The 27606-nt window shown below is 37.5% G+C and overlaps 1 protein-coding gene across 1 annotated transcript; it reads right to left on the bottom strand.

Moving 5' to 3' along the window:
* Window positions 1–27532, bottom strand: lurap1 (leucine rich adaptor protein 1). The gene is made up of 3 exons (XM_056460017.1): window positions 27241–27532; window positions 26783–26992; window positions 1–3632 (listed from the first exon to the last, which is right to left on the bottom strand). The coding sequence occupies exons 2-3, from the start codon at window positions 26975–26977 to the stop codon at window positions 2970–2972; spliced, it is 858 nt and encodes a 285-aa protein (XP_056315992.1). The 5' UTR covers window positions 26978–26992; window positions 27241–27532; the 3' UTR covers window positions 1–2969.
* Window positions 27533–27606: the final 74 nt, after the last annotated feature.

Here is a 27606-nt window from a genome sequence, read left to right on the forward strand (position 1 = left end):
TCCAAAAAAATATTACACCAATGCAGTTCTTTTGGCATACAAAACATAGGCAATGCAGGATTATAACCAGTGCTGACACTGTCAAAGTTACACCACATATAGATTAACAACTTGATTAACACGTTAGCCAACATTAAATCAAAAGTGCACTTTGGGTGCTTAAGGTTTTAAATATCAAGGGAAAAGACACAAATGCAAAGATCACAGCACAACCACTGGTCCCCATGCGTTTGTATGAGCATTATTACTCTGTTGAATCTGTGCAATGTGGAACAAGCCATATGACATCCTTCATTTCCTGTTTTCGAGTTTATTTAATTTGCCAATTGGTACTCCAAAGCAGGATCCTACTTAAAGCTAGTCCACAGTTTACCTGATTAGTCTTGCGATACAGCATTTTTCACTGATTAATTACATTAGCATTCTGACAGACAGCGTAAACTACAAGCAGTTTTCAAATAAACAATCATATATAGGTATGTAAAAGGACATTCTGATTGTATAATTAATTGTCAAAGGCAACTCAAGGGTGTTGCTGATTCTGGATTCAGGGTCACATTGGAGCAGATGGGAGAGCATGCTTGGTATTCAGGATGGATTTGTTCTTTGACCTTTAGATGCTAACTCTGAGAAACATACTCTGAGGAGATTTAAGACTTTGGTAGTAAAATGGGACATGATTTAAACATTCCCTTCGGTTTAAGAGCAAACGCTACGCTTCATTTTGTCTGGATTGTAATCAGCAGAAAGGTCACAAAAATGGTCACGGCATAAATATCTATGCACTCTTATATTATAATAAAAATACATCTGCTGTGGTTTCAAGCTGTTGTATATATCTAAACAAACTTTGGTCCACGTTAAAATATTAAGTACGTTTGTTCACTCACTTCAAAAAAAAAAAAGAAAACACAATCATGCATCAGAATGATCAACGGTGACATTATAGCTTCCAAAAAAAAATTATTAGATATTACTTTTTTATACATTGACAGTATCTCCATGCCAAATCAATATTTTAGAATGATTTCTTAAGGATTGTGTGACAACTGAAGTTATGATTCTGAAAATGTAGCTTAGTCCCCCACATTAATGGTGCTTTCACACTTGGTACAATTGCCTGAACCGTACCCAAGTTCGATTGTCCCCCCTTGCCACCTTCTTGGTTAGTTTGTGTTCACACTGTCTTTTTTTCCGTCTGAGCCCCGGTACGCTTGCATCATTGAGCTGCTATTATGTACGGCTGTTGCTAGGTGATGGACACAAAAGCAAAGCGCCAAAATGGATAGACGTCCGCATATCACGGCAAAAATATTATAAGCGTTCAGAACAACGCGCGATGTCTGCAGAAGCTGTTTTTGGAGGAGACAAGCAGACATCAGCCCCTTTCACACAGTAATACCGGTAATTATCTGGAAAATTTGCAGAACGACTCTACCGGTAAATTAAAAAAAGCGCTGTTCACACAGGCAAAGACGTTACGGTATTTTTCTGGAAAAGACAATTTACACATGCATTCCAAAATACTGATAAATTCGGACATTATTAAGCAGAAATGACCTCTAAACAGCTGTGCTTGTATTTGTAAACATTTGACTACATTACAAACTCTGTGGATGGATAAGTATTATGAACAGCTTCAATAAAAACATATGGAGGAACACTTTCGTGTGTCGAGATGTACATAATATGTGTGTGCGCTGGCGCTCACCGGCTGCTTCTCATGCACACATGTCAGAGCTTGAAGGTAAACAAACAACGGCTTATTATAAGCATTTTATCGATAATCTTTTACACAGTTAACATAGAAATGTTATCTAACTTACATCTAGCAGCTAAATGTGTCAGGAAAAATATTCAAAGGCTTTTATTTTCATAAACCGTGTGGACGTGAATGCATCTGAGTGTTCTGATTGGCTAAAGTAGACGTCTCACGTCAGCGCTTTCTAGACATGAATGCGCTCCTTCTAGCAATCTTTCTTCTTCGTTCACACAGTGTAGCATTCCGGCAAATTACCGCTAATGTTACAACGTCTCTTTCCGGAAAATAGCCAGAACGAATTTACCGGTATTTTCAAAAAGGTGGGTAATTTTCCAGAAAGGTCTGTATATGTGAAAGGGGCTATAATCACTGTGCTTGCACTGGCTCAGTCCCACTTGTCACCAAAGTACAGTACGTGATACACAGATAAACACACACACACACAAATGAACGTTATGAAAACGATAGTTTTTTCTACAGTTGGCGGTTCACTTCAATTATTTGGTACGATTGCATTCAATCCAGAAGTGAACCAGACCAGAGTTCGCATGAACCGTACCCCAGACCAACTTTTTCAAGTGGACTCAGGTATGGTTCATGGGTGACCCGAGTTCAGAAGACACGTTCACACTAGCTAAACGTACCATACTCTGATGTCAAATGAACCCGGGTGCGGACCAAAAGTGCTAGTGTGAAAGCACCTTAAAAGATATTAAAAGTATTTTAATCGGTCTGTACTGCAGATCTATATGCTAATGTAAATATACTACAAAAAGTTGATTTGATGTTCCTTTCAGATAATCATATTGAAAATTTAGAATCTCTAAAAGCCCAAAAAAAACTACTGCAAGCACACCAAATTGCAATTACATCATTATAATTAAAATGAAATGACTGCACTGAATATGCAATAAAGGATTAATGGCTAATTAATAAATAGCTTTGCTAAATCAATCGATGCCAATAAAAAAACTGAAATGCACACAGGAAACATGCGTCCATACACATCTAACAACCACTAATTCAGGCTTTTTAAACTCTGAACCCCCATGTCTAAGCTTCTTTCCTGTTGTTAACGTTTAACCTCTGTTTTTTAAAGGAGACCTGAGAATCTGGCCTCACATTAATCAAAGATGAAAGTCAGCAAACAAAACCTCAGTGTTTAAACCCCAATCTCCCAACTTTGGCTAAATAATCGTGTATACTATCACAAAAACGTTACATCATCCTGCGACTGAACCCAACGCCAATGTGCATCGTACTCCAGTTGAACTTTGCCGTTCTTTTTACAGCTCTCCAGCTCAACCTTGCCATTTTTGTATGGTTTGACTTTAGGGCTCAGATTCTTCCCAAGCTTCTCAGTGAGACAAGCTCTGGGCGAATCTGCGCTGACCATTTGTGTCGCTGTTTTGTCCAGGATTCCATTGGTCTTGTTAGCTCTCGCTGTCTCAGACGGTGCTTTATTCCAAACCTGAGCTTCTTCTTTAGGGCCATCTGTCTTGACTTGAGGAGGTCTGCTTCCAGATACAGTGGTACTGCCGACCCCTCCTCCAGTCCCCATAGAAGTGGCGCAGAGTATTGACTCAGTCCCACTGGAAGGGCAGTACTCATCCAGTTCATCGGCTAATGTGTCCAGATAGCTGCCGATGGAAATGTTGTCCAGCTTGTCATGGGGGTCCTGCAGACTGCTCCAGCTGCCTCTCCAGGATGTGTCAGGACCCTCCCCTAAGCTGTACTGGCTGCTGGTCAGGCTGCTGCAGCGGCTGGTGAGAGCACCACGCTCTTCCAGGAGCCATTTCACTGCCTCGATACCCTCATGCAGTGCTAGTAACTGGTTCAAGATCTTGACGTCAGCTGCTCGTAGATGAGCCTGGACAGAGAAAATACACATACACATCAGGACATTTTTTTTTTATTAGTTTGCAGAATATGTTATAACCTAAAGCTGCCTTTCCACTTCACACGACATTTGGACACGAATACTCCCCCTTGTGGCAGTCCAAAATAAACAAGTGCAAAAAGAGCCTTTATTCTCCGTGCATTCACCATGGTTGAATGAATGAATACTAGAAACTCATAGACCGCTAAAAGTTTTGGAGGGAATGTGGAGACAACATTTTTTAAAAAATCATATTTTTATTACTCATGTATGAATAGAAATGTTTTTTAATATAGACTTTTTTTCAGATAAAAAAAAACTAATGAAAAAACTATTTCTCATCTGGCGCGCATGGACCTGCTTAGACAACAATGGAATACATCACATCTGGTTGGCCAGTCACATACGGTCTAGTCGCAGGAGTTCAAATATTCGTATCCGCAGCTTAAATCAGACACGAATTTTCCGAATACGGAGATGATCGGAACTCTACGCAGCTCCCAGACTACTCTCCATTGAAAACGAATGACTTCCAGTCTGTTGCTTGTCATTTGTCGTGTGCAGTGAAAAGGCTGCTTAAAGAACTTTTTCCACTAATAAGAACCTTTAGTGGAAGTAATGGTTTCACTATCATTAAGACTTCAGGACACCAGGAACATAAGCTTCATGAAACCATGATTGCAAAATTTTTGTTTTTAGGGAATAGGCAGAAGAAGTTTTTTCATAGTTCCTAGAACTATTGATGCTTTTTGGTGTGTTTGCACTGCAGGAACTGGAAATATTAAAGTCAGTATGAACCGGAGGCTGCTGAGACCTTTAGTTTAGTATGTTGTTGTGCTTCTGACTGAAACTGAATATTGAGTAGGGGGCGGGGCTTTCTTTTTACACATTATTCCCCTGTATAATTCTAACGGTAAGAGTGGCATGGTTAAAAATATTGTGGCTGAAGCCATCAAACTGGCATCAACAGAGAAGGACCGCCACTCCAAATGCGGAAGCAAAAGGTCAGATTTGATTGAAGATTACCAAAACCTTAACTGTTCACCTAAGCAATAGCAATGTGCATGAGCAAAATAAACACTGTCAATTTTGATTTCACACTGACTTTAAGTTATAGGACTGCCTTTTGGGGGAACTAAATTAGCTTCTCGGTGGACCGGCCTGGGGTGCATTTCCGAAAACCATCGTTAGCCAACTAAGGTTGCAAGTTCCGTCGTTACAAATATAGTTTATTGATTTGGCGCTTCCCAAATCTGTCGATTCAACGAACATTCACAAACTGCAGGGCAAACTTGTACGTTTGCAACTACACCTCTAGAGCTTTAGTTAGAAGCATAGGTCCTGGTTGTGTTCTATTCCCAGTTAAGCCCTATTCATTTAGAACGTTCCAACATTTAAACTTGAAATGATTAAAAAAGTCATCTCTCTTAGGTGTAATTTGCTTTCAAAGAATTTTTACAGTTCAGTTTTAGCGATTTTTATATTGACAATTGCGCTCCCTTCGCAGTGCACTTCGAAAACATTTATGCCATTTTGAACACAGCTGTGGCCTATAGGTGACCTTTTATTTAAAAGCGGATTTTACGCTACATCTTCAAAGCAGTTGTTTGAATGTGTCAAATTGTAAAAGTAGACTTTAAAAAACAAACAAAAAATATATAATATTTAATAATAACAATAATTAATTAATAATAATAATAATAATTATTATTATTATTAAGAAGAATTTTTTTTCTTTTCTTAATAAAATAATAAATATAAAATAAATAATAAAAATAAATAAAATTAAAAAATTAAAAAATTAAAAAATTAAAATAAATAAAAATAAAATAAATGGCCTACTGTAAATTACAACCATTAGCCTAACGATTTATATGATTTATATGAGATTAGAGTGTTAGCCAAGTGGTTTTATGTTTTAGAATATTTCAACTAATATGGAAAGCGAGTGCGTGTTTTTACCAAAACTAATATTGGATTTTTTTTTAGTTGAGTGTGTGTAAAACAATATAATATGCACAAAAAAGTATGGGGATTTTCTTTAAAGAAGTTGGTAGTCCACCCCGTTTAGAACGTTATCATGGACGTTTTACGTTGTAACTAACGTGGTTCAAACGATAGATCTGCGACAAAGCAACTACAGTTTTTGCGAAACACTCGTCACTACATTGTTCTTTTCCCAAACGATGCATTGTACTATGATAGTTCAGCCACGAGTTATGTCATTGTTTGGGAAGCGTACCCCTGGTTGCTAGTTCTGAGTTCCAATAACTAACTAGTGGAAAACCCACTCATGGTCCTTAAAGTATCTTTAACATTCAATTGCATAAGTAGTCCTTTAAATTATAAATAAAAATTTAAAATAAACACACACACAAAAAAATGTCCCTTGGGAAAACAAAATATGTTGCTTCTGTTCCAATGTTATAAATAACCTATAAACTACACACTGAAAATGGTGTCATCTCATGAACATTTGCATATATTAAAATCCTGCATGTCCAAAGAAAACCAGTTGCAATCTGCCTTATTTAAATATGTGGAAATTCAAATGATGTGAATGAGATTTGGTCTGGTCCTTATACAAAGCCATTGAAAGGCTCTTAAGGCTCTTAGTACGGCATACCTTTAGTGTGCTTTTTTGGGTTATTTTGGAAGTTGGACAGCTAAATGCTCTAAATGTGTTTTGATTAGTTGTGATAGTTGTAGTAAGTCTGGAGTTCACAAGCATGATTAAGTCCTGTGCTGACTGCAGAGCCAGAGGTCCATTACTGTAAATGCTATTGAGATTTATAGATCTTCCTGACAACATCCATTCCTCTAGTGAAGCGCTCTTCTCTTCCTAATTCCCACAGCAAACTGGGCTAAGCAGTTTTCATATGCCATGTCGAAAGAAAAGAATGAATGAACTCTTTAGAACAAAAAAAATATTATAAACACTATAATGTGAAGTAAAAATGTCATTTAAACTAGAAAAGTAAAGTTCGTAGACAAACTTTATGGTGTCTTGAGAAAGTCTAGCCTGAAAGTTTGAAGTAGTTTTCAAGTGTAAATAACTGAAGTAGTTGTTAAGAAGTTTGAAACAGTTATAAGTATTTATGTTAGAAGGTTTCTAGAATGGATTTACATGCTTCTTGCTAGGCTGTTGATAAGGGGTTCTGAGTGGTTGCTAGGGTATTCTGAATGGTTGCTAGGACGTACAGATTGGTTGCTTAGGTGTTGCTAGGCAGTTGTTAGGGTGTTCTGAGTGGTTGCTAGGCGGTTGCTATGGTGTTTTGACTGGTTAAGACCTTGCTAGGCGGTTGCTAAGGTGCACTGAGTGGTTGCTAGGCAGTTGCTAAGTGTTGCTAGGCTGTTGCTAGTCTGTTCCAGGTAGTTGTTAAGGTGTTGCTAGGTGATTGCTAAGGTGTTGCTTGGCAGTTGAAAGTTGTTGCTATGTGGTTGCTAAGGCATTGCTAGGGTGTTTTATGTAGTTGCTAAGATGTTGCTAGATAGTTGCTAGGGTGTTCTGAGTGATAAGGCATTGCTAGGTGGTTGCTAAGGTGTTGCTAGGTGGTTTCTAAGGCATTGCAAGGTGGTTGTGAAGGTGTAGCTACGTGGTTGCTAAGGCGTTGCTAGGCGGTTGCTAAGGTGTTGCTAGGTGGTTGCTAAGGCATGTTAGCATGTTGCTAGCATAGACTAGCATGTTTTTAGCATGTCTCTAGTAAAAACTAGCATGTTATCATGAATTTAGTTTGTTAGTATGTTTTAGTATAGATTAACATGTTGCTAGTAAGATTAGTGCGTTTTAGTATGAATCGATGTCATTGGTATGTTGCTAGTATGAATTGGTTTGTCATTAGTATGTTCAATGTGAAGCTAATGGCAATTTTTTATAATGAAATCTATGGGACAGTTGCTAAGGTGCTGTAAGTGGTTGCTAGAATGTGGCTAGTAAGTTGAAAGGTCATCAGTGATTGGCAGTGGAATCTCAGTGGTAGTCTGAGTTAAATGAATATTAAGTCTGTATGATAGTCTGGCGCAAAATTATGAGGTCACACTGTTTGGACTAATGTTAAGTCAATGGGACTTTTCCAAATTTTCATGGTCAGTTTTCGGAAAACCGTAAGTCGGATCAGTTGGAAAAGATATAGCAACTTAATTCAGTATAGTTTGGAGGTTTGGTGTTAGTTTGGTGGTTGTAGTATGAACGGTTTAGGAGGAAGTTCTTAAAATAGTCTAAGAAGAAGAAGACAGATGAAGAATAATAAGTTTATGTAGTATAACAGTATGTTGGCTTTCTCAAGCCACCATATTACAATTTTGATAGATACACAAAAAAATTAACTTGAGTACAATTTTCACTCACAAACGGCTGTTAAATCTTACAAATAATTACAAAAACATAACAAGCAATATTGAATTAAACATTTATTGAGGTTAAAAGACTGAAATAGTATTTTCTAAAAAGTGGTCCAACATTATTTGTTTAATATGTATGATATAATATGATAAAATACATGTAAATCATACATAATTAACAATACATTTACATCACTAAGTTCCTGTGGCACAGAATCAATAGCGATTAAAAAAACAATGCTATTGATTCTTTAGCTAGTCATTTGGCTTAAATCAATACATTAGATCCTTTCTCCATCATTAGATCCTACTTTTACAGTCTATTCTCATTTTATTTCTGTATATCTGTCAAATAGTGAGGAATGTTCCTAAACATTCCTTTTAAAGGACGGTAAGAAGCTTCATTTGGCAGCAGTGAAGCATTTTTGTCAGGAAGTTATGCATTTACCACATGTAATATGAGACACAAAGTCCTGAACTCTTCTAACCGACTGAATGGCTCTCCAGCCCATAAAACAGCGATCATCAAATAGTCATAGCTTCCTCTGAAAGCCACAGCACTTGCTCCCACAATCCCTGATGGATAATGCCCTGTCTGAAACCCATCGGCACTTCTTAAAGTAGCAGTTCACCTAAAAAGAGTAAACATTCTGCTTTTTATTTGGTCATTTGTGCGACTTGCTGTCTTCGGTAAATCGAAAAGATGTTCTTGGTCACTGTTCGTTTTCACAGCACATTAGAGTTAAACTGAATTATAACTACTACTATCTTGTTCCACAGAAACTCTTATTTGTTTAAAACAGCTACAGGGTTGAGTAAATGATTAAATAGCTTAAATTTTCCATTTAAAAACATTTCTGATGCACATTTTTTAAATAAAAAGAAAAGGCTTACGTGTGGATGCCCACTAGCTTGAGAACAGGATGCTATCATTAGTTAAAGTGCATTGTGTCTGTCGTAAATGCACAGCATACTCTTATACTCCTATACATTCAGGCTGCTGTGTAATTTAAAGGCCATAGTGCACTGCTGACGTCAACCACACTAATTACAGTCCAAAAAACCCAAAAGAGAGCGTGTGACACAAAAAGAACAAATGGATGGGAAATACAGCCGAATTTAGAAGGCAAAGATAAACAAGCTTTTTCTTTCACAGTAAAAAGGGTTAGATGTAAATATGTAAAGGACGAGCGAGATTGAAAGAACAGACTGTAAGAACTGGCGTGGGCTGTGTTGGGTTGGGTTAATGTCAGCACAGCATCTCAGTCTGAGTTGCCGAGACTAATGAACGTACTCGTAAATATTCTCCCCGTCTCAGCACTGATGTGGTGAGCGCTGATCTGGCTGGGCTCAACACTGTCTGCATATTTATAGATACATCAGGAGCCGGCTGAATTAGATATACAGTACACTACTATTCTGAAGTTTATGGAGGCAATATCATTTACATCTCTTACGCTCATTTATTTGATGACAAAATACAGTAAAAGATTAAAGAATGAAATATAATAAAAATCTAGGCATAGCTGAATAGTAAGAGCGGACATATGGTATGCCTCAAACACCATTGTTTCCTAGTTCTTATGTAAATTCTGATGAAAACAGAAAAATCTGACAAAACTCTCTGAGGATCCACACTGGATTAAAAATATGCATGCCACAGTGTGTGATTGGCCACAAGGTTTTCTCGTGAGATTACAACAATGATACTTTATTTTCTTCAACTACTTTATGATTATTTTAGATACAATAATAACATATTAAACGTATTAAACATACTATAAATTTGGGACTTTTTTTAATTTGCAGTTTTGTTAAGCAAAAGTGTTCGAAGCTCATGAAATGATGGATATACAGATTATACAGATTTTAGACATATGCCGATATTCAATACTTCAACATACTGTGATAATGAACATGCACAATACTGAATATATTTTGGTCACACTTTATTTTAACGGTCCGTTTGTTGAATTTTAGTTACATTGCATCTTAATGGCAACTAATTCTCATTAGATTATAAATAGACTCAAGGGCGTGCACAGGGGGGTGGCCCGGTGGCTAGAACCACTGCCCCTTTGCCGTCATTGGCTGAGGTGCCCCTCTTGTTCAATCGCCACCACCCCCAACAATTCCCCCCCAATTCACCCCCCCACCCCCACCACGCTCTTCACTTTGTGATCGCAACCATCCGTCCATCGCACCACGCAACCTCCCCCCTCCCCCCATGCTTTTCACTATGCGATCACGTTGAGCACCTGCCCCTGTAATGGTCCCCTTTGACCTCATTGGCTGAGGTGCCCCGCTTGCTCAATAACCAAAGTTACCTGCTGTACTTCATCATCATCTTATTTTGTTTAAAGGGCACCTATTTTACCCCTTTTTCAAGTCTTTTGTGTCTGCAGAATGTGTCTGTAAAGTTTCAGCTCAAAACACCCATCAGATTATTTATTATACCTTTCAAAATATTGGAATTTTCTGCTTTGAACACAATGTAGCTGATGTTGTTGCTTGTTCCTTTAATGCTAGTTAACCCCGCCCACCGTTTCCACATCCCTGTCAAAGTATGCCTCAATCTTCGCCTCGAGTGTGTCAGATAAACAGCACAGTGACAGACATGAAGGAAGCAGATCTCATGTAACGTTTGTGAGAAATACTACACTGAGAACTTTCCCAATAATTATTTGAGGTATTTGTTGTGGAGTTAATTCAAGTCTTTCTGCAACGAGTCACACAATGTTGTTAGAAAGTTCACGGACACTCACACACACACACACACACACACACACACACACACACACACACACACACACACACACACACACACACACACACACACACACACACACACGTTTAACTTTGCACTGTTTTTGAATGGCAAATGTGACGGTATACACATTAATACACACTGCTGTATGGATATCCAATATATTATTGTGCAAAATAAACCTGATTTAACATCCACAAACCAGGATTGAAGCATCTTCTTTTATAATTGTACTGATATGCGGCTGTGCTGATAAAAACGGTAAAATTGCTGTAATTCATTAAAAACGTTTTAAAAACGTTTAAAAACGTTTTTAACTTGTAAAATTCATTCTTGATTTGATGATGATTGATGATCACAGAGAGCTGAACAGATCTTTTAATACCAACCCCAACACAACTCACGGGCAAACCAGGTTACTCTAGTGGCATAAAAATAGCTCACTCATTCCTTCTAGCTAAAATAAACCTCTCGAATACTTCACTAATATTCATTACAATTGCAAATTTGGTAAAAACCAAGCTTTTTTATTTGATTATAAATAAGCATCTACAATTATTTCTTTTATTTTTGAGCTTACCTATAAGCCACTTAGGTTCTACTGTAGACTACAATTTAGCATATTGAACCAATGCACATGGAACCTTTAATTATCTGTGTTTTATTACTTCTGTTTGGGTCAAATTACATTCTAAGTTAAAAGAAATCGTTAAAAGTAGAAATTCCCTTGCATATGAAATAGTAGAGCTTTTAATCCATGAAAAAGACATTAAAGCATGATAAACGTGTCATACAAGTTGTCTTCAACAGACTAAATGATAGCTCTTTAAGAGAAAAGGTCACTATTTCATGTTATTATTCATTGACAATTCTTCGTTCCAGCAGGCTGTAAGCCATCTTGACTAAAGCAGCGTGTTAAACTCAAGAACTGGATCAGTCCAATTTGTAATCAAATAAATCAGACGGATTTTGTGAACTGGAATAGCCCAATTCATTAAAAACATCTGCTTTTGTATTCTTTTTAAAGTAAAATCCCAATTAATTGTAACACAACACGAGCAACCGCTACTATCATTCATAATGCACTCTTGGTTTTCCACAAATCAACAGTCATAAAAGTTAAAAAAGTCAAAGAAAAAGATGAGCAATGACCGAACTGTCAGAATTCTGGGTGACTATTTTTTTTTTATATGTAGACCTTATAATATGTTAAATAATAATAAAAAAACAATGCAACTGTAATCCCATGCAATAGAGTCCACTGTTGCAGCAATCATCTTCCACACAGAGCCACACAGTGACCCACAGACTCTCCTTAGGGAGAACATTCCACAGCGTCTGAGGCTCACGCTGGAGATTCTCACAGCCAGAAGAATTCCAGCTTCCCACTCCTTAAAACCATAGCTCATACGTCTTGTGTTCTAATCCCTGGAATTCTGGAGAGATCATTTTCCCTGCTGTGGTGTCCTGCTCTGTTAAGTATCACACCACACCACGTCACTCTGTGTGTGTGCGTGTGTGTTTAAAGAAATATACTGGTTGGGTTATATCAAGCACAGAAATGTTACGAAATTTTGCTGCAGTCTCAAAGACATCAAGAAATAACTGAGTGACTTAAGAAAAACCTTTAAAAATGAGGAGACTTTCAGGCATGCGGTCAGGTATGTGAAGAACGTTGACGTTGCCATTTTTGGTCAGGCCTTTGTGAAACACTACAATAAGTGAAGCTGATGCATAAAATTTTTAGCTGCTGCGTTTAAATTTTAATACTTCACCCAAAAACTATTGAATATGTTTAAGCATGCAGTCACACAGGTTTCCCTGTTTTCAAGCTTTCTGCATTAGGCGGTCCTTCCTTTTCATAAGATGCCAAATAAGTCTCAAGTGTCCATTACAAATACCTCATGGATCATTTAATAAATATACAAAGTAGTACATGCCCCAAAAGCACACTGTTTTTGTATGGCTCTTTAAATGCTAATGAGCAACAGCTTCCCACCCACTTTTCAGAAAACAGGTTTTCTTTTACAGCTTGTGCCTCATTTACTCCAAAAACAACAGACAAATAAAAAAAATCTTCATGCAGAGATATAATATGTTAAGTGCCCTGATATCTTGATAGAAGGTATGTGGATTAGGTAAGTGCAAAAATTTTCTAGAAATGGTTTTACAGGTCTGTTTTAAACCCTATAAAATGGCCTTAATATGAGATGGAAAGTTTTGACCATATTTGGAAGGGTTGTGAATATTAATGAGCTTTGCTGTTATGCTCCTGTAGCTCATGTTAGTGCCTGATACACAGTGATGTACTCTGAAACACATGTGCAAAATAATCATACTTAACAAATTAAGTAAATTCCTTGTTAAATGACATTCTTGGGTGTCACGGTGGCGCAGTTGGTAGCACGATCGCCTCACAGCAAGAAGGACGCTGGTTCAATACCTGGCTGGGTCAGTTGGCGTTTGCGTGGGTTTCCTCCAGGTGCTCCGGTTTCCCCCACATTCGAAAGACATGCGGTATAGGTGAATTGGGTGAGCTAAACTAGTCGTAGTGTATGTGTGTTAATGTAAGAGTGTATGAGTGTTTCCCAGTGATGGGTTGTGGCTGGAAGGGTATCTGCTGCGTAAAACATATGCTGGATAAGTTGGTGGTTCATTCCGCTTTGGCAACCCCTGATTAATAAAGGGACTAAGCCGAAAAGAAAATGAATGAATCACAATCTTTTAACTGGAGTGGTAGAGAAGCGGTTTATTTTAGCTAGAAGGAGTTAGTTAGCTATGTGTATGCTACCAGTGTCACCTTATTTGCTGCTGAGTTGTGCTATTGTTGACATCTAGACTAAATTATATTATAATTGACAAAAGGGGCCAACGGAGTTGTATTTAGAGCTGGCAGGAAATAATATCAACCTCTGCGTAACCAGATGAGTTTTTTAAATTGCCATGCTTCACTCCAGAAAAATGACAGTACGAGCTGATTGATATGACAAAATGAAAACACTAATTAGTAGTTTACATGTGTGTGTTGCAGGCATGGGACAATAAGCAGTTTCAAGGTTTACCGCAGTTTGGAAAAAGCAAGGTTTTAAAACTGGTTTTCTAAAATTTTCTGTTATTTCGTTGTTGTGGTACAAGTAAGTTTTTTCATAACTCTTTTATTTTGTGTTTTAGAGCAAAAGCTATTGGTCAGTCCATGATTCAGGAAACATTTAAAAAAAACAATCACTTATAAACCAAAATCCAAGCATGCTAAAGACCAGAACAGTGCAGTGGCTTTATATCCAAAGAAAGAAAAGATATCCATAAACGCCTTTTCAAGCTAATAAAGAAATCTAAACTAACGAAGACAGAAGTCAATGATTTATTTGCATTATTTAGCCTGACATGTTTACTGTTCCAAAATATTTAAAATGTTTCCTAAAATAAAATATGTTGTGTTTGATGTGGAAAAAAAGTTTTTTTGTTTTTTACCCAGACATTTAAAAGAAACATGACACCGTGATATTTTTATCCAAGTTTACCACAACATCAGAATCAATAGCAGACTCTTATACTGGCCCATGCATAGTGGGTTGCCTCATTCTGAACATTGGCAGCAATTTTCACAATATACATGATAAATTAACAAAATATAAATAAAAAATTTTAAGTTTACATTTTAAACATTTAAATATATACAGTCTCTTATTTATGGTATCTTTAGGGTGATATTGAATAAAAATTGTGTAATCTGTATATCCAGCATTTTGTGTTCTGACACTGTCAGATGGACTTTGGTCCTGCATGGCTGGCTGTTTCACAGAAAGCACATTTACACTTCTTTAAATCTTGTCCAATTTTCAAAATAAGAGTCCAATTTATATAGTAAGTATAATTTAAGCTTAGATAAACGTAGAAATGGGGCGACACGGTGGCTCAGTGGTTTAATACAGTCGCCTCACAGCAAGAAAGTCAGTTGGCATTTCTGTATGAATTTTGCATGTTCTCCCAGTGTTCGCGTGGGTTTCCTCCGGGTGCTCCGGTTTCCCCCACAGTCTAAAGACATGCGGTATAGGTGAATTGAATAAATTAAATTGGCCATAGTGTATGTGTGTGAATGAGGGGGTATGGATGTTTCCCAGTACCTAGTTGCAGCTAGAAGGGCATCCGCTGTGTAAAACATATGCTGGATAAATTGGCGGTTCATTCCGTTGTGGCGACCCCTGATGAATAAAGGGACTAAGTTGAAGGAAAATGAATGAATGAATGAATAACCATAAAAATATGGGGAAAAATATTGTTAGAATCTAATAAAATTATATTTTTTATTTAAAAATTGTAATCTCACAGGGAAAGGTAATGGCTAATCAAATACTTTCACATATGGACAGTTAGTGTTTGTAATTGCATGTGCATCAGTATATTAGTTTTGTGAAACAATGTCAATAGTAATAAAATACTAACTCAACTTTGAATATCAATTATAATAGAGTATAGCATGTGAAATATAATACAGTTCACCAATCATATGGATTATGATTATTGCGCTTGTTTGTCATTTTTAGAGCTTCATAATCAGGGCCAGAAATGAAATCTAGCAGGCAATACAATTGATGGAGTTATTTTTATTTAATTATATTCTATTCCAGTTATGGGTTTTGCAGACCTCTGCAGGCATAAATTGAGATTTCTGTCTGATTTCTGTTGCAAAGGCAAATGATGCTGAATGAAACTACTAAATGCTTTTGTGTGATAAAAACTGATGTCAGAAACTAAATATAAAGCTGACTAAATGAAGTCAGCCGTATAAACAACATGAATGAAGAAAACAGTCCCAACCCTTTAAAAACCACAAATCTGCCATAAGTGTTGACAGTGGAGTGCTGTATAATTTAAAGTGTGACCGGACAATTATTTACATTTTAGCATTATATTAAATCCTCTTTTGAGTTAAATAATGTTTTTTTCATATTCTATTACAATTAACAACTGTTCCAAAGTAACAATTAAAAGCTATAATTGTTGATTCAAAATTTTACTGTTTATTGTTTCAAAGATGTTTACACAGCGCAACCCTTCCAGCTGCAACCCAGTACTGGGAAACACCCATACACACTCACATGCACACACATACAGTACACTACGGCCAATTTAACTTACCCAATATCTACAGCGCATGTCTTTGGACTGAGGGGAAATCGGAGCACACAGAGGAAAGCCACGCGAACACGGGGAGAACACGCAAACTCCACACAGAAATGCCAAATGGCCCAGCCGGGACACGAACCAGTGACCTTCTTGCTGTAAGGTTATAGCGCTAACCACTGAGCCACCGTGTCACCCCTAAGGTAAAATATAGCTCTTGAAAATAATTTAATGTGACCAATAAATACATTTTCAGTGCAAACACATTACCATTTGGGGGTTGGTAAGACTCATTAAGGCTGCATGTATTCACTCAAAAACGGCATAAAAACAGTAATATTGTGAAATATCATTACTTTAACATTTAAATATTAATGCAATTTAAAATGGGATTAATTCCTGTGATGGGAATGTGCTGTTCCTGTGATGGCAAGCCATCGCTCCACTTTTCAGTGTAAAATTATCATGTAAAGTGATAATTTGGTGTTCAAATCACAAATCACATCATAGGTGGAGTTTGTGAGAGTTTTGCTAGCTAAGGGATACATTTTTTAGATTTTGTTTTTCATGTGTTACCTTTTAATAATTTAGTGTGGCTAAGTAAATGTAGATCATTCATTCATTTTCTTTTTGACTTAGCCCCTTTATTAATCAGGGATTGCCACAGTGGAATGAACCGCCAACTTATCCAGCATATGGTTTACGCAGCTGATGCCCTTCCAGTTGCAACCCATCACTGGGAAACATCCATACAATCTCACATTCACACACATACAGCACAGACAGCACCTATAGCGCATGTCTTTGAACTTGTGGGGGAAACCAGAGCACCCGGTGGAAACCCACGCAAACACGGGGAGAACATGCAAACTCCACACAAAAATGCCAACTGACCCAGCCGAGGCTTGTACCAGCGACCTTCTTGCTGTGAGGTGACAGCACTACCTACTACGCCACCGCGCTGCCAATAAATGCTGATTAGTTTTTGATTGATGTTCCTAACAAGAATGTCTAATTTGCAAATCCAAAAATATATATTGCTTCATTGGACACATTTTTCAATCTGTTCCCGCTGCAAAGCCTGCAAAGATTTAAAAAAAAAAATTTTTATTTAATAAACCCACAACTAAGAGTGGAGGTCTCTAACTTTAACCCCTCTGATATTATCTATATCAATACAAAAAGTAGCTTCTTCTAGATTAGGTAAGATAAGTATTATTATCCAGTCAGTGTTAACTGTAACTGTAAACATTATTAACTGTATTTCAAGTGTAGAAGAAGTACTATGAAAATAGAAAATATGGTATATGATGTGTAAAAATATTATAAAAATATTGCAGTCTGCTGGTAGGTGCCCCACCTGGAACAAATATGAAAAACTGCATATTTTCTATTATTTTCAGTTTAGTTTTGATAAATTAATTTAAATATTAATATTTTGTCACATTTACTTTGAGTCACTTTTGATCAATTTAACACATGCTGAATATAAACAATAAGCATTCAGTTCAAAAAAATATTATTGACCCCAAACATTTGAATACCATCCTATTTGTGAATGTTTGCAAACTGTTTCCAGCCTTTCTGCTTTAATTAAACAGCATCAGTCTTTTGCTTCTCCTGACACTCAGCAAAACTGACAGGATTGAAGGTGTCTCTTATATTCCAATACATCACTGCTCTCTCTCTCTCTCTTTCATCTAGCAGGACATGTGCACTTTATCTCTGTGCATTCCTTCCTAACCTCTCCGTCCTCCCACTCTCTCTCACTCTTTCTCCCTCTCTCCTCTCTCTCTATCAGACTGGAAGAGTCATCGCCCCTTCCTCCATCTGTCAGCACACCATCCCCTGTGTTTCCCATCTGTGTGTCAGGCAGAGAGAAAGAGAGATACATTCACCGGGGGCCAAGATGCTGAAAGTCAATGAGGACATCCCTCTCTCGCTCTTTCCACAAACACATCACAGGTGTGACATAAATATCAAGCATTTTGATTTCTAAAGTCCTTTTGTAATGTGTGAGAGTGAATGAATGGCGTATCTGTGCTTACTTCTTTTTGTGGCTTAAAAGGACATCTCCTGTGTCCTCGTAATTCAAAACACTTAAAAATCATACTTAATGGGGTCTTTCGAAATTCAAATAGGGTTGGGTTTAGGGGTAAGAGTAGGGTAAGGCCACATAATAAGCATTTTCTACAGCAGTGTTTCCCACAGCAGTGTTTTCTACAGCAGTGTTCCCGAAGGCACACCAACAGTCCACATTTTCAACCTCTCCCTAATCAAACACACCTGAATCATCTTATCAGAACATCAGAAGAGACTCCAACACCTGAAGTTAATGGTTCAGAAAAGGAAGACATCCAAAATATGTACTGTTGGTGTGCCTCCAGGATCAGGGTTGGGAAACACTGTTCTACAGTATAAAATACATTGCGCCTATAGAGAGTCCTCGTAAACCACATATACAAGTGTGTACAGTTTAATGCAAAGGTTTGGCCACCCCTCTGTGGCTGCATAATTATGTGCTCATTCTTTATAAGAGAAGATCACAGCGAAATGCCGTTTGGTTTCTAGAGAAAGCTAGATAATGTTATGATTTCAGACAGAAATACGCAACGTAGCATTATTGAGATGTGTAAAACTAAATTGAAACTGAAAGATTGGCTATACAAAAGTTTGGGCACCCTTTGTGTGGATTTCAAAACCTGTAGTCAATTAATGCTGATTGATTACAACACAAAATTGATTTGAGTGACTCAGTGAACCTTAACAATGCTAACACAGGTGTAACCAGTCAGGAAAGAGAATATTTGAGACCCCTGATTGGTAGTTGTGCTTCTCCTTATTGTCAATCTGAAAGTAGCAACATGGGAACCTCAAAAGAACTTCCTAATGACCTAAAAGCTAGGATAATTCACCAACATGAATTAGGAAATGAATGCAAAAAGCTATCACAAAGGTTTAAAGTCTCCACCGTCAGAAATATAGTAAGAAAATGGAAGGCCTCATGAACAGCTCTTGTGAAGGAAAGATGTGCTAAACCAAGAAATACATCTGAAAGGCAAAGGCGAAGAATAGTTAGCATGGTCACAGACAAACCACAGACCACCTCCAAATAGCTCCAGGAACATCTTGCTGCTAATAATGTAATTGTGCATTGAGTCGCAATCCTGCAAACTCTTCACAAAGAACCGCTCAATGAAAGGTGATGCAGAAGAAGTCTTTTCTGTGTTCTGCCAACAAGAAGAGTCGTTTGAGGTATGCAAAGGCTCATCTGGACAAGCCTAAATCATTTTGCAAAAATCTACTGTTGACAGATGCCACAACCATAGGCGCTTTGCATGGCAGAAAAAGAATACAGCATTGCAGGTGAAGAACCTGCTCCCTACTGTAAAATATGGTGGACTGTCCATCATGCTGTGTGGATGTGTGGCAAGCACAGCTACTGGAAACCTTTCAGAGTTAAAGGTTGCATGGATTCCAACCAGTATCAGCAGATTCTGAAGAACAATGTTCAGGAATCAGTCAAGAGACTGAAGTTACAGCAGGGTTGGATGTTTCAGCAGGACAATGACACAAAGCACAGTTCCAGATCTACCAAGTAATTCATGCTCAGACACAATACAATGATCTAGAATGGCCATCCCAGTTCCCAGACATGAACATCATCGAAAATCTAGGGATTGATTTGAAAAGAGTCGTTCATGCTAGGCACCCATCAAACCTGACTGAACTGGAGAAATTTTGCATGGAAAAATGGCCCAAAATGCCTTCAACATGAATTCAGGGACATATCCTTGATTATAAGAAGCGTCTACAGGCGTCTACAGGTTATTTCAGCAAAAGGTGGCTGCACACAAGATTGATGTCATTGTTCTGTTGGGGTGCCCAAATTTTTGCACTTGTCTGTTTTTGTTAAGACTTAAATTACATTGCATCTGTTGATTAAATAAATGTGATGTTAGAACTGAAATGTTGCTTTTTCCCTAGGGTATAAAATATATCCAAATGAAATTGCTGATTTAAAAGGCCAGGCGATGGCTTGCAACTATGAAAATTATCAGGGGTGGACAAACATTGTGTGTGTGACAATATTACAGCAGTTTGGGTGATAGTGTCACAGATGGAGGTTCAATGACTTGCTGAAGCTTGTGACCATATGGGAGCAGTGTGAAATGACATTAAGAGAAAAGCGAAACAACAAATCAGTCATCTAATTTCAGGTCCTGTTTACATCTGGTAGGAAAGATTTCATTTCCCCAAAAGTTAATATTATGTTATTAAATACTCACCCTAATGTTGTTCCAATCCACTGAGACCTTTGTTCACCTTCGAAATACAAATTAAGTTATTTTAGATAAAATCTGAGAGCTCCCTGATCTTTCATAGACAGCAATGGCTAAAACTTTTCAGGGGACCAAGTCCAGAAAAATACAAAAAAAAAACATCCTCAGAACAGACCTCAGTGGTTAAATCTGAATACTATCAAGCTAAAAAAAGACTATGTTGTGCACATGTAAATAAAATAATGACTTCATTCTACATATTCTTCTTCTGAGTGTCAGTATATGGTGCTCATTCACAAGAGCATTTTTGTGCTTTGCTGATGTATATCAAAGACTATAGAATACACAAGACGTGACACTTGTGTAGTTTTGAATGGGAAAAAGTGTAACTGTCAATATGGCGAATGAAGCCCTGCCTAGTACAGGAGTTAATTAGCGATGGCTATTGACTGACATTTATCTGCGGGAAAAGCTCAGAGCAGACGTGTGTTTTATGAAAGTTTGGTGGTCAACAAACGCACTGGAACCTCAGCGAAAACTTCACAAACATAGAAATATATCCACATAAAGCTTGAAATCTGTGCTAAATAATGAAAAAAATGAAAAATGAATGCGAGGTACAGTCGGTCCTGTCAAACACACATCACATGACAGAAACTACTCGAATGCCTTCAAACTTGAGAACAAAGAGTCGCTGTCATTTCTGGAGGAGATTCACCATCAAAACCAAGTTGCGGATTATTTCAGAGCAGCGCGATCAGACGATCATTATTCAGAGGATGATAATGTGTAACACTGCCATAAATGAGGTTGATGTCGGGATCTCATTGCTTTCGAGTACGAATGCGCATTAGCTCGGACAACCTTAAAACGAGTGCAAAGGATTCTGACGTTTAGACATGAAACTTAAGAGACAGTTGATGTTTAATTGTATTGGTGGTCCCAAATATGTCGTAATCGTAAGCTTGGCAAACAGTTTTAGAGTATTTGATGTTTCTCCAGTCAGACAGAATGCCCGAGCATACAGCCCTAGGAGCATTTCAAAGATGGCCACCGAGTAAAATAGGGGTTGAACGACTTCAGATTTTTGATAGTCAACTTTTATGTGATCAAAGTCGAGTCGACGTTGACTAGTCGCTGTTGGCGTCATCAATAAAACACAAAACACACATGTTTTGCCACAATTTGTGATTTATTTGCAAGAAAAAGTTATTTACATGCTCTTTGACAGCTCATAACACGTTGCAAAAGAATGCAACATTACCAATTACTGATTTCAGTGCAAAACAAATGCACGGTCAACACATTCATTTCGTTAATAATGCAACATTAGCACCCGGGCTAATTTTACTGCTAAATAAATGCAGTCAACACATTGATCACTGCACGTTCTAGAAAGAATGTAACAATAACAGAAATTTTGTGCTGAAGTAAAGCATGCGTCGTCAGCACACAGATTCATGTGAAGTTATTCATAACAACGTACGAAAGACAAAGGCTATAATGTTACGTTAAGCCATATTACACTGTCAGAGACTTGCTCAGATGCATATTTACCGCTATGATCGTGCACGCTAGAAAGCTGCTCAAAATCCTGCTCATGTCGGGCATTTTCGTAGTTATGGGCTCATCTTGGTCATTAGACGTCTACTTGCTGCACATCTTCACCGCGTTTACCGAGGATAATGTTTGCACACTGTGTGAAATTTGTCACACCTCCGCGGGTGCGCACTTCACAATTTCTGCGTGCTTCAAGGTTCATTCACAAAATATGTCCGCGTCTACACTTTGCAGAGAGCAACAGCCAATCACATTACTTTTCCAGGGTTTCGTAAACGTGATTGGCTAGCATCTGCTCTAGGGTTTTAGCATGAAGCGATCTAACTTGGATCTGTTTGATGATTTATATTTCACTCAAAGTTCACGTGAATTTTGACGTTGACGCTGACATAAGAAAAATAACCACAAAACTATTCTCGTAGCTTCACAATATTCTGATTGAACCACTGAAGATTCAGAATCTGTTTTTTTTTTTTTATACCTTTTTGGACTTTAAATGAGTCAGGACCGCTCCTGTCTATGTTGATGTGTTCTGAAAATGGATGAAGGTCTCAGGGGTTTGAAAGGACATGAGATTAATGAACTGAATTAGAATTTTGAGTGAACTATCCCTTTATAATGCATTTTTGTCTATGAGATCAAAAGTGGGCGATGATAAAGAAAAAAGCTTATCCACTCTCGACCACCTCCAGAAACACTTTTGAATGGATTTCTATTGTTGTGTTCTATGGTTTGTGCCACAAAAGTCTCCTACTGTTTACATGCCTAAAATGTGATCATTTTAAGACATGTTGTGAGAAATTGCACCAAGATAAGATATTCATACATCGCTGTGTTGTACCAAAACTAAACTGTTGTAACATCCAGAAACTTTTCATACTCTTGCATTCCTATTGACTAGCAATGGTTCGTTCACCCGATAGTATTGTGCACTAAGCGCTTCTGTGAATGTAAAGTGTGATGAAATAAGAGGGAAGAGCAACTGGTCACAAGAGATGCATTTGAATGCTTGTTAATACCAGGTGGAAATATGTGTCTCGACTGACCACTTGTAATCAGATCACTGAAAATTAATGTTAATACCAGGTGGAAAAGGGGCCTAAAATGGCACCAAGAGGAAAGTAAAACAACAAATCAGTTGTCTTACACTCAATCTACTCTCTAGAGTGTTATGTTGTGAAACTGAATCTGGAAGCCATTATTTACCATAACTAATATTTTACTACTGGGAAGTTTAACAGTAGGCTTCTTAATGAGACCCGGAAGGGACGTAGTGGTGGAGAAAAAAATTGGCTTGGTGAAAAAAAAAATGGGTAGGAGAAAAAAAAATGGGTGAAAGAAAAAATGGGTGGGAGGAAAATATATATTTTTAAGTTTTTTTGCGTTCTCTCGCAAAACTGTTTCTCCACAAACACTTCCTGTTCACTTCATTCACGTAAACCCTCCCATTTTTGCAGAAATTCTCCCGTATTTTACCATTCTATCCCACTTTCTTTCCATTAAAGCTGTACGTTGATCATCGCCTTTCATATGCAACCTCTGAACCAGTCAATGCATGTATAAGCGCTGACTGACAGACGCGCTCCATACAATAAACTGATCCCAGATCAGCTTCTGTACACGCCATTTAAACTGACACCCGTTATCAAACAGATGAGCAGCAAATGAATTTCTCGTTTTGTTAAGTTTGATAACAGAGGGGTCTCTGTAAGAATGCACAGATCTATAATGAAAGCATTCCATTAGAAACTGTTTGTGCTCATTTAAGAGAAAATTAGCTGTTTAAAATAAAACATGCAGGACGGAGATGTTTACATATTATTTAGTGTATTTCTCTTTCTGTTTAAACACACACCCGAATCCAAAAGTGTCCTGCACTTTTGTTCCTCTGTAAATGGCATGTACAGAAGCTGATCTGGGATCAGTTTATTGTACGGAGCGTGTCTGTCAGTCAGCGCTAATACATGCATTCGCTGGTATAGATGTAGCATATGAAAGGCGACGATCGACGCGCAGCTTTAAAATAAAGAAAGTGAAAGCAGACATTTTAATATTAATTTCAGCAAGCTTACAAGATTAAAAATATATCAGAAATAAGGGAAAATACTTAATGATAGGATGATAGTGGAATAGAATGGTAAAATACGGGAAAATTTCGGCAAAAACGGAAGGGTTTAGTACAGGGGTATTGCAACCGGGGAGGACGGGGGGATCTGTCCCCCTCACTTTTAGAGACAGACCATTTACAAACAGGTGATTAATAATTATATGAACACATGATCTCATACAGCCGTCCCCCGCACTTTTAAAATGTCCGCTACGTCCCTGGGTTTACATGATTGAAGTGAACAGGAAGTGTTTGTGGAGAAACATTTGTGCGGGATAACGCAAAACATCTTTGCGAGGGAACGCAATAACCTTAGAAACATGTTTTCCTATCACTCAGTTTTTTTTCTCCCACTCAGATTTTTTTTTCTTTCACCAATTTTGTCCCCACCGTCACGTCCCTTCCGGGTCTCCATAGTAACTCAATTGCATAGTGTATTTAAAATGATTGCTATTTGTGGATTTTCAATCTAAAGAACTAAAGTATACAATATAACATAGTTATAACTGGACTGTTAATGGAATTAATGCACTATAGCAGTGATTCTCTGAGGCTGCATTTACTCTGCAGATCTTGATGGTCAATTCCGAATTTGTGACTGTGTCCATCTTTTAAACATGACTCGTATCTGCACAGTAAGCAGATCTAATTTCCAATTTAAGGCTTAAGCATGTAAATCCAATTCATATATTTAAAATACAAGTTAATGTTTAGATTTCAAAGATATGTGTTGCATGTATATATGACTTATTTGTATATTTAAAAATGTATCAAAAATGTATACATTAATATGATATGATGACATATAGCCTATATTTATGAGGTCTAAGGAACATTTCCAGGTTTTGATGAATAAGTTTTCTTTTTACTTTTTATGAACAGTGCCATTTTTAACTTTTAAAAGCACAGTTAAATTTAAACGTTGACGTTTTATTTATTTATTTTTTTTACCTGTAAGTACAGTGCAGTGTTAATGTTCAAACTATTTATAATGTTTAAAGTGGCTGATAATGATAAATATTCTAAACAAGAAGAATTAATCTGCCACGTTTTTTAACTGTGCAGAGCTGTAGCTGCTTAAATAGGCCTACTATGTTATTGTATTCAATACTGGTTATTATGGTGGTACTTGGAGAGACAATTTTTTCTGAGGTGGTACTTGATGAAAAAGGTTTGAGATCCACTGCACTATAGTTTTCAAGAATGTTGGGTCTATGAAATGTTTCTCTGTGTCTCTGTTGACTAAAGGCTACATTCATTTAATCAAAACCTACTGTGCAATTACACTGGTGGATTAGACCCGTAGGCCTTATGTAAATTTTTGTTCTAGATGTTTTACACAAAGAGTACAAATACAATTATTGTTATATAATAAATACATAATGCATAATTGGAGAAATCTGTCAAGACACTGCTTTTAGCACCCTTCACTTGTTTTTATCTGAACCACAGAGGCTTGTCTACACAGATCCTGGCTCATAAATTGCTGACATGTTAGGATGTCTTAATCACAGAGGTATCCGCAGCAATCATCATGACGCCAAATTAATAACGCTGCCTTCCAAAAATCAGAAATGCAACTGGCTGTAGCTTAATTCATGACAGCTTTGGGGCCTTTAACCAAGTCTCCCACTCAGTAAAGAGCACCATAGCAACAACATCAGGGTCCATTTGCTTAATGGCTCTGCATTCCACAGGGAAACAAGCTCATTTCCCTAACTACAACAATTCTTTATACAAGCCAGGGCGTATCTGCCCCAAGAGCTTGAAGTTACAGTACACTAAAAATGCTGTTGTTTCATCCCAAATTTGGATAAAATATGGACAACCCCAGCAGTTACTTTAAAATTGGATTACAAATGTACTGTAGTTGGAAATTTTAAGCCAGTCGGTTGGGTTTGTCCATATTTTACCCAAAGTTGGATAGAAGCAAACCAGCATTTTTCAAAGTGTATGAAGCATGAAGACTGAAAACAGCAGCAAATCAACACAAACCACACCTTCACTTCAGAATCATCACAGTATATGGTTGCAAGCAATTCATCCCTTCATTAAAACATTATTGCCTATTATGACAGTTTAGGATCATGTTTCTATACGCTATTTACTGTTTGGCAATGCTGCAAGAAATTCTTTTGCTTCTGGTTGATTTGGTTTGTGGAATGTGGGTTGGGACCCTTCAAAATCAAAACAACGACAACATGCTGCAGGCTACTTCTTGGGAGTTGTGTTATGAAAAGATTCATATTCATTCGTAGTGAGTACAGTATATAAAAGCTTTACGCTGGAATTTTCAAGGAAGCTTTGTGTTTTATAAAGATGAGAAAACAAACTGACCAAGTAGCATGCCTTCTTTTACATTGTCATTTATACACATTGATAAACTAGCACATATCATTAACGCTTTTTTTTTGTTTCTTTAGGGCTTTTCACCATGTGGTTAACCTCAGGTTAATGTTGTTCTAAACATGCTTTTAACCGCAGGAAACAACATTTCACACTGTCAGTGTTAGCACTGCTTTTACAGAGGGTTAAGAAACCCTGTTCTAGAACTAATGAATGGTGTTGGAAAAAGTTTTTCATGAAAAAGAACAGGATGAGATGTACAACACAAACACAAGATCCTTTACATTATTAAGAGTAAATGAGACTCATGATGCATTAATCCAATCAATGACACTGATACCACAAAGTTAACCCCAGGTTTAGGAATGTACTCAGGACATGAATATGCCACTAAAGATTAATTGTTAACCCTGGGTAAATTTTGAGACTATGAAGCAAGATAACTTAGGTTTGCCCATAGTTTAGGGTTAACTAAAAAGCCCTTTAGTTGTCACAGTTGTAACTGCACATTAATGTCTAAATCTGAATTTATTGAAATTATGAAATTGTATTTAAATTATGCTCCAAATAATTTATCGTTTTTTAATGTTAAATGCATAGATTTGACTCTTACCATCTCCATTTTAAGTTTTCGTATCTTCCCATCGAGGCCTTTCTTCTCAGTCTCATTATTGTCTGGCTGATGATGAGAGATCATTTTGTGCTCTTCTCTCATCCACTTCAGGAGCCCTTCTGGGGTCTTTCTCCCCACTTTCATCTCCAGATCTTTCAAATCTGGGACTGATTCACAGGTATTGCTCTCTTCCATGATTAGATAAAAAGTCTACATAAAAGAAAAGAAGAAAATGAGTAAAAAGAAAAAAGAGTTTTAATTTTTTTTAAGTTTTAACTTGCGCCTCACTGATATAGGCATTATTATGCCTCAAAAATTCTTATGTAACACTGTTGGTTATTTGTAAACACATGACAGTCATTCTACGTTATAGCTAAAATCATCTTGTGTTAATCGGAAAAAACACACCACATGCGCAAACAGAGCTGAATGCATCATCATACATGACATTTACAAACCTGATTAATATTCTGAACAGTCACACGACTGTTTTCTCTTCCGAACGCAGTCTGAATGATCTCCTTCTTCGGTGGGAAACACGGACCACCTGAGCATGATGCGCGTCTCTCGGAATATCGTCGTTTAAATACTCCTGATCTGCGTGCTCTTTACCCTCCTCTGTGCGGAGAATGCCATCGCCGTGTTGAGGTAAACTGTGGATGTGGTGCTCGGAGATAAAGTCAGGGTTGGAGCGGAGCTCAAGCTGAACGGCTGTCCTGACGTGAAGCTTCTATCATACGGCTGGACTGACTGAATTCCACCTGCATGACAGCGAGCAGAGCGCAGAAGTTTAATACCGTAAACACCCGAGTAAACGCGACCGT

This window comes from Danio aesculapii, chromosome 6 (genome assembly GCF_903798145.1).
Source record: "Danio aesculapii chromosome 6, fDanAes4.1, whole genome shotgun sequence".
In the NCBI taxonomy this organism is placed as follows: Eukaryota; Metazoa; Chordata; class Actinopteri; order Cypriniformes; family Danionidae; genus Danio; species Danio aesculapii.

Bases quoted from the DNA above. Each gene is read 5' to 3' on its own strand.
- lurap1 (XM_056460017.1), bottom strand. From the start codon at position 26,977: ATGGAAGAGAGCAATACCTGTGAATCAGTCCCAGATTTGAAAGATCTG. The intron at 3,633-26,782 runs GTAAGAGTCAAA...TTCTCTGTCCAG, and splicing joins GAAAACTTAAAATGGAGATG to GCTCATCTACGAGCAGCTGA.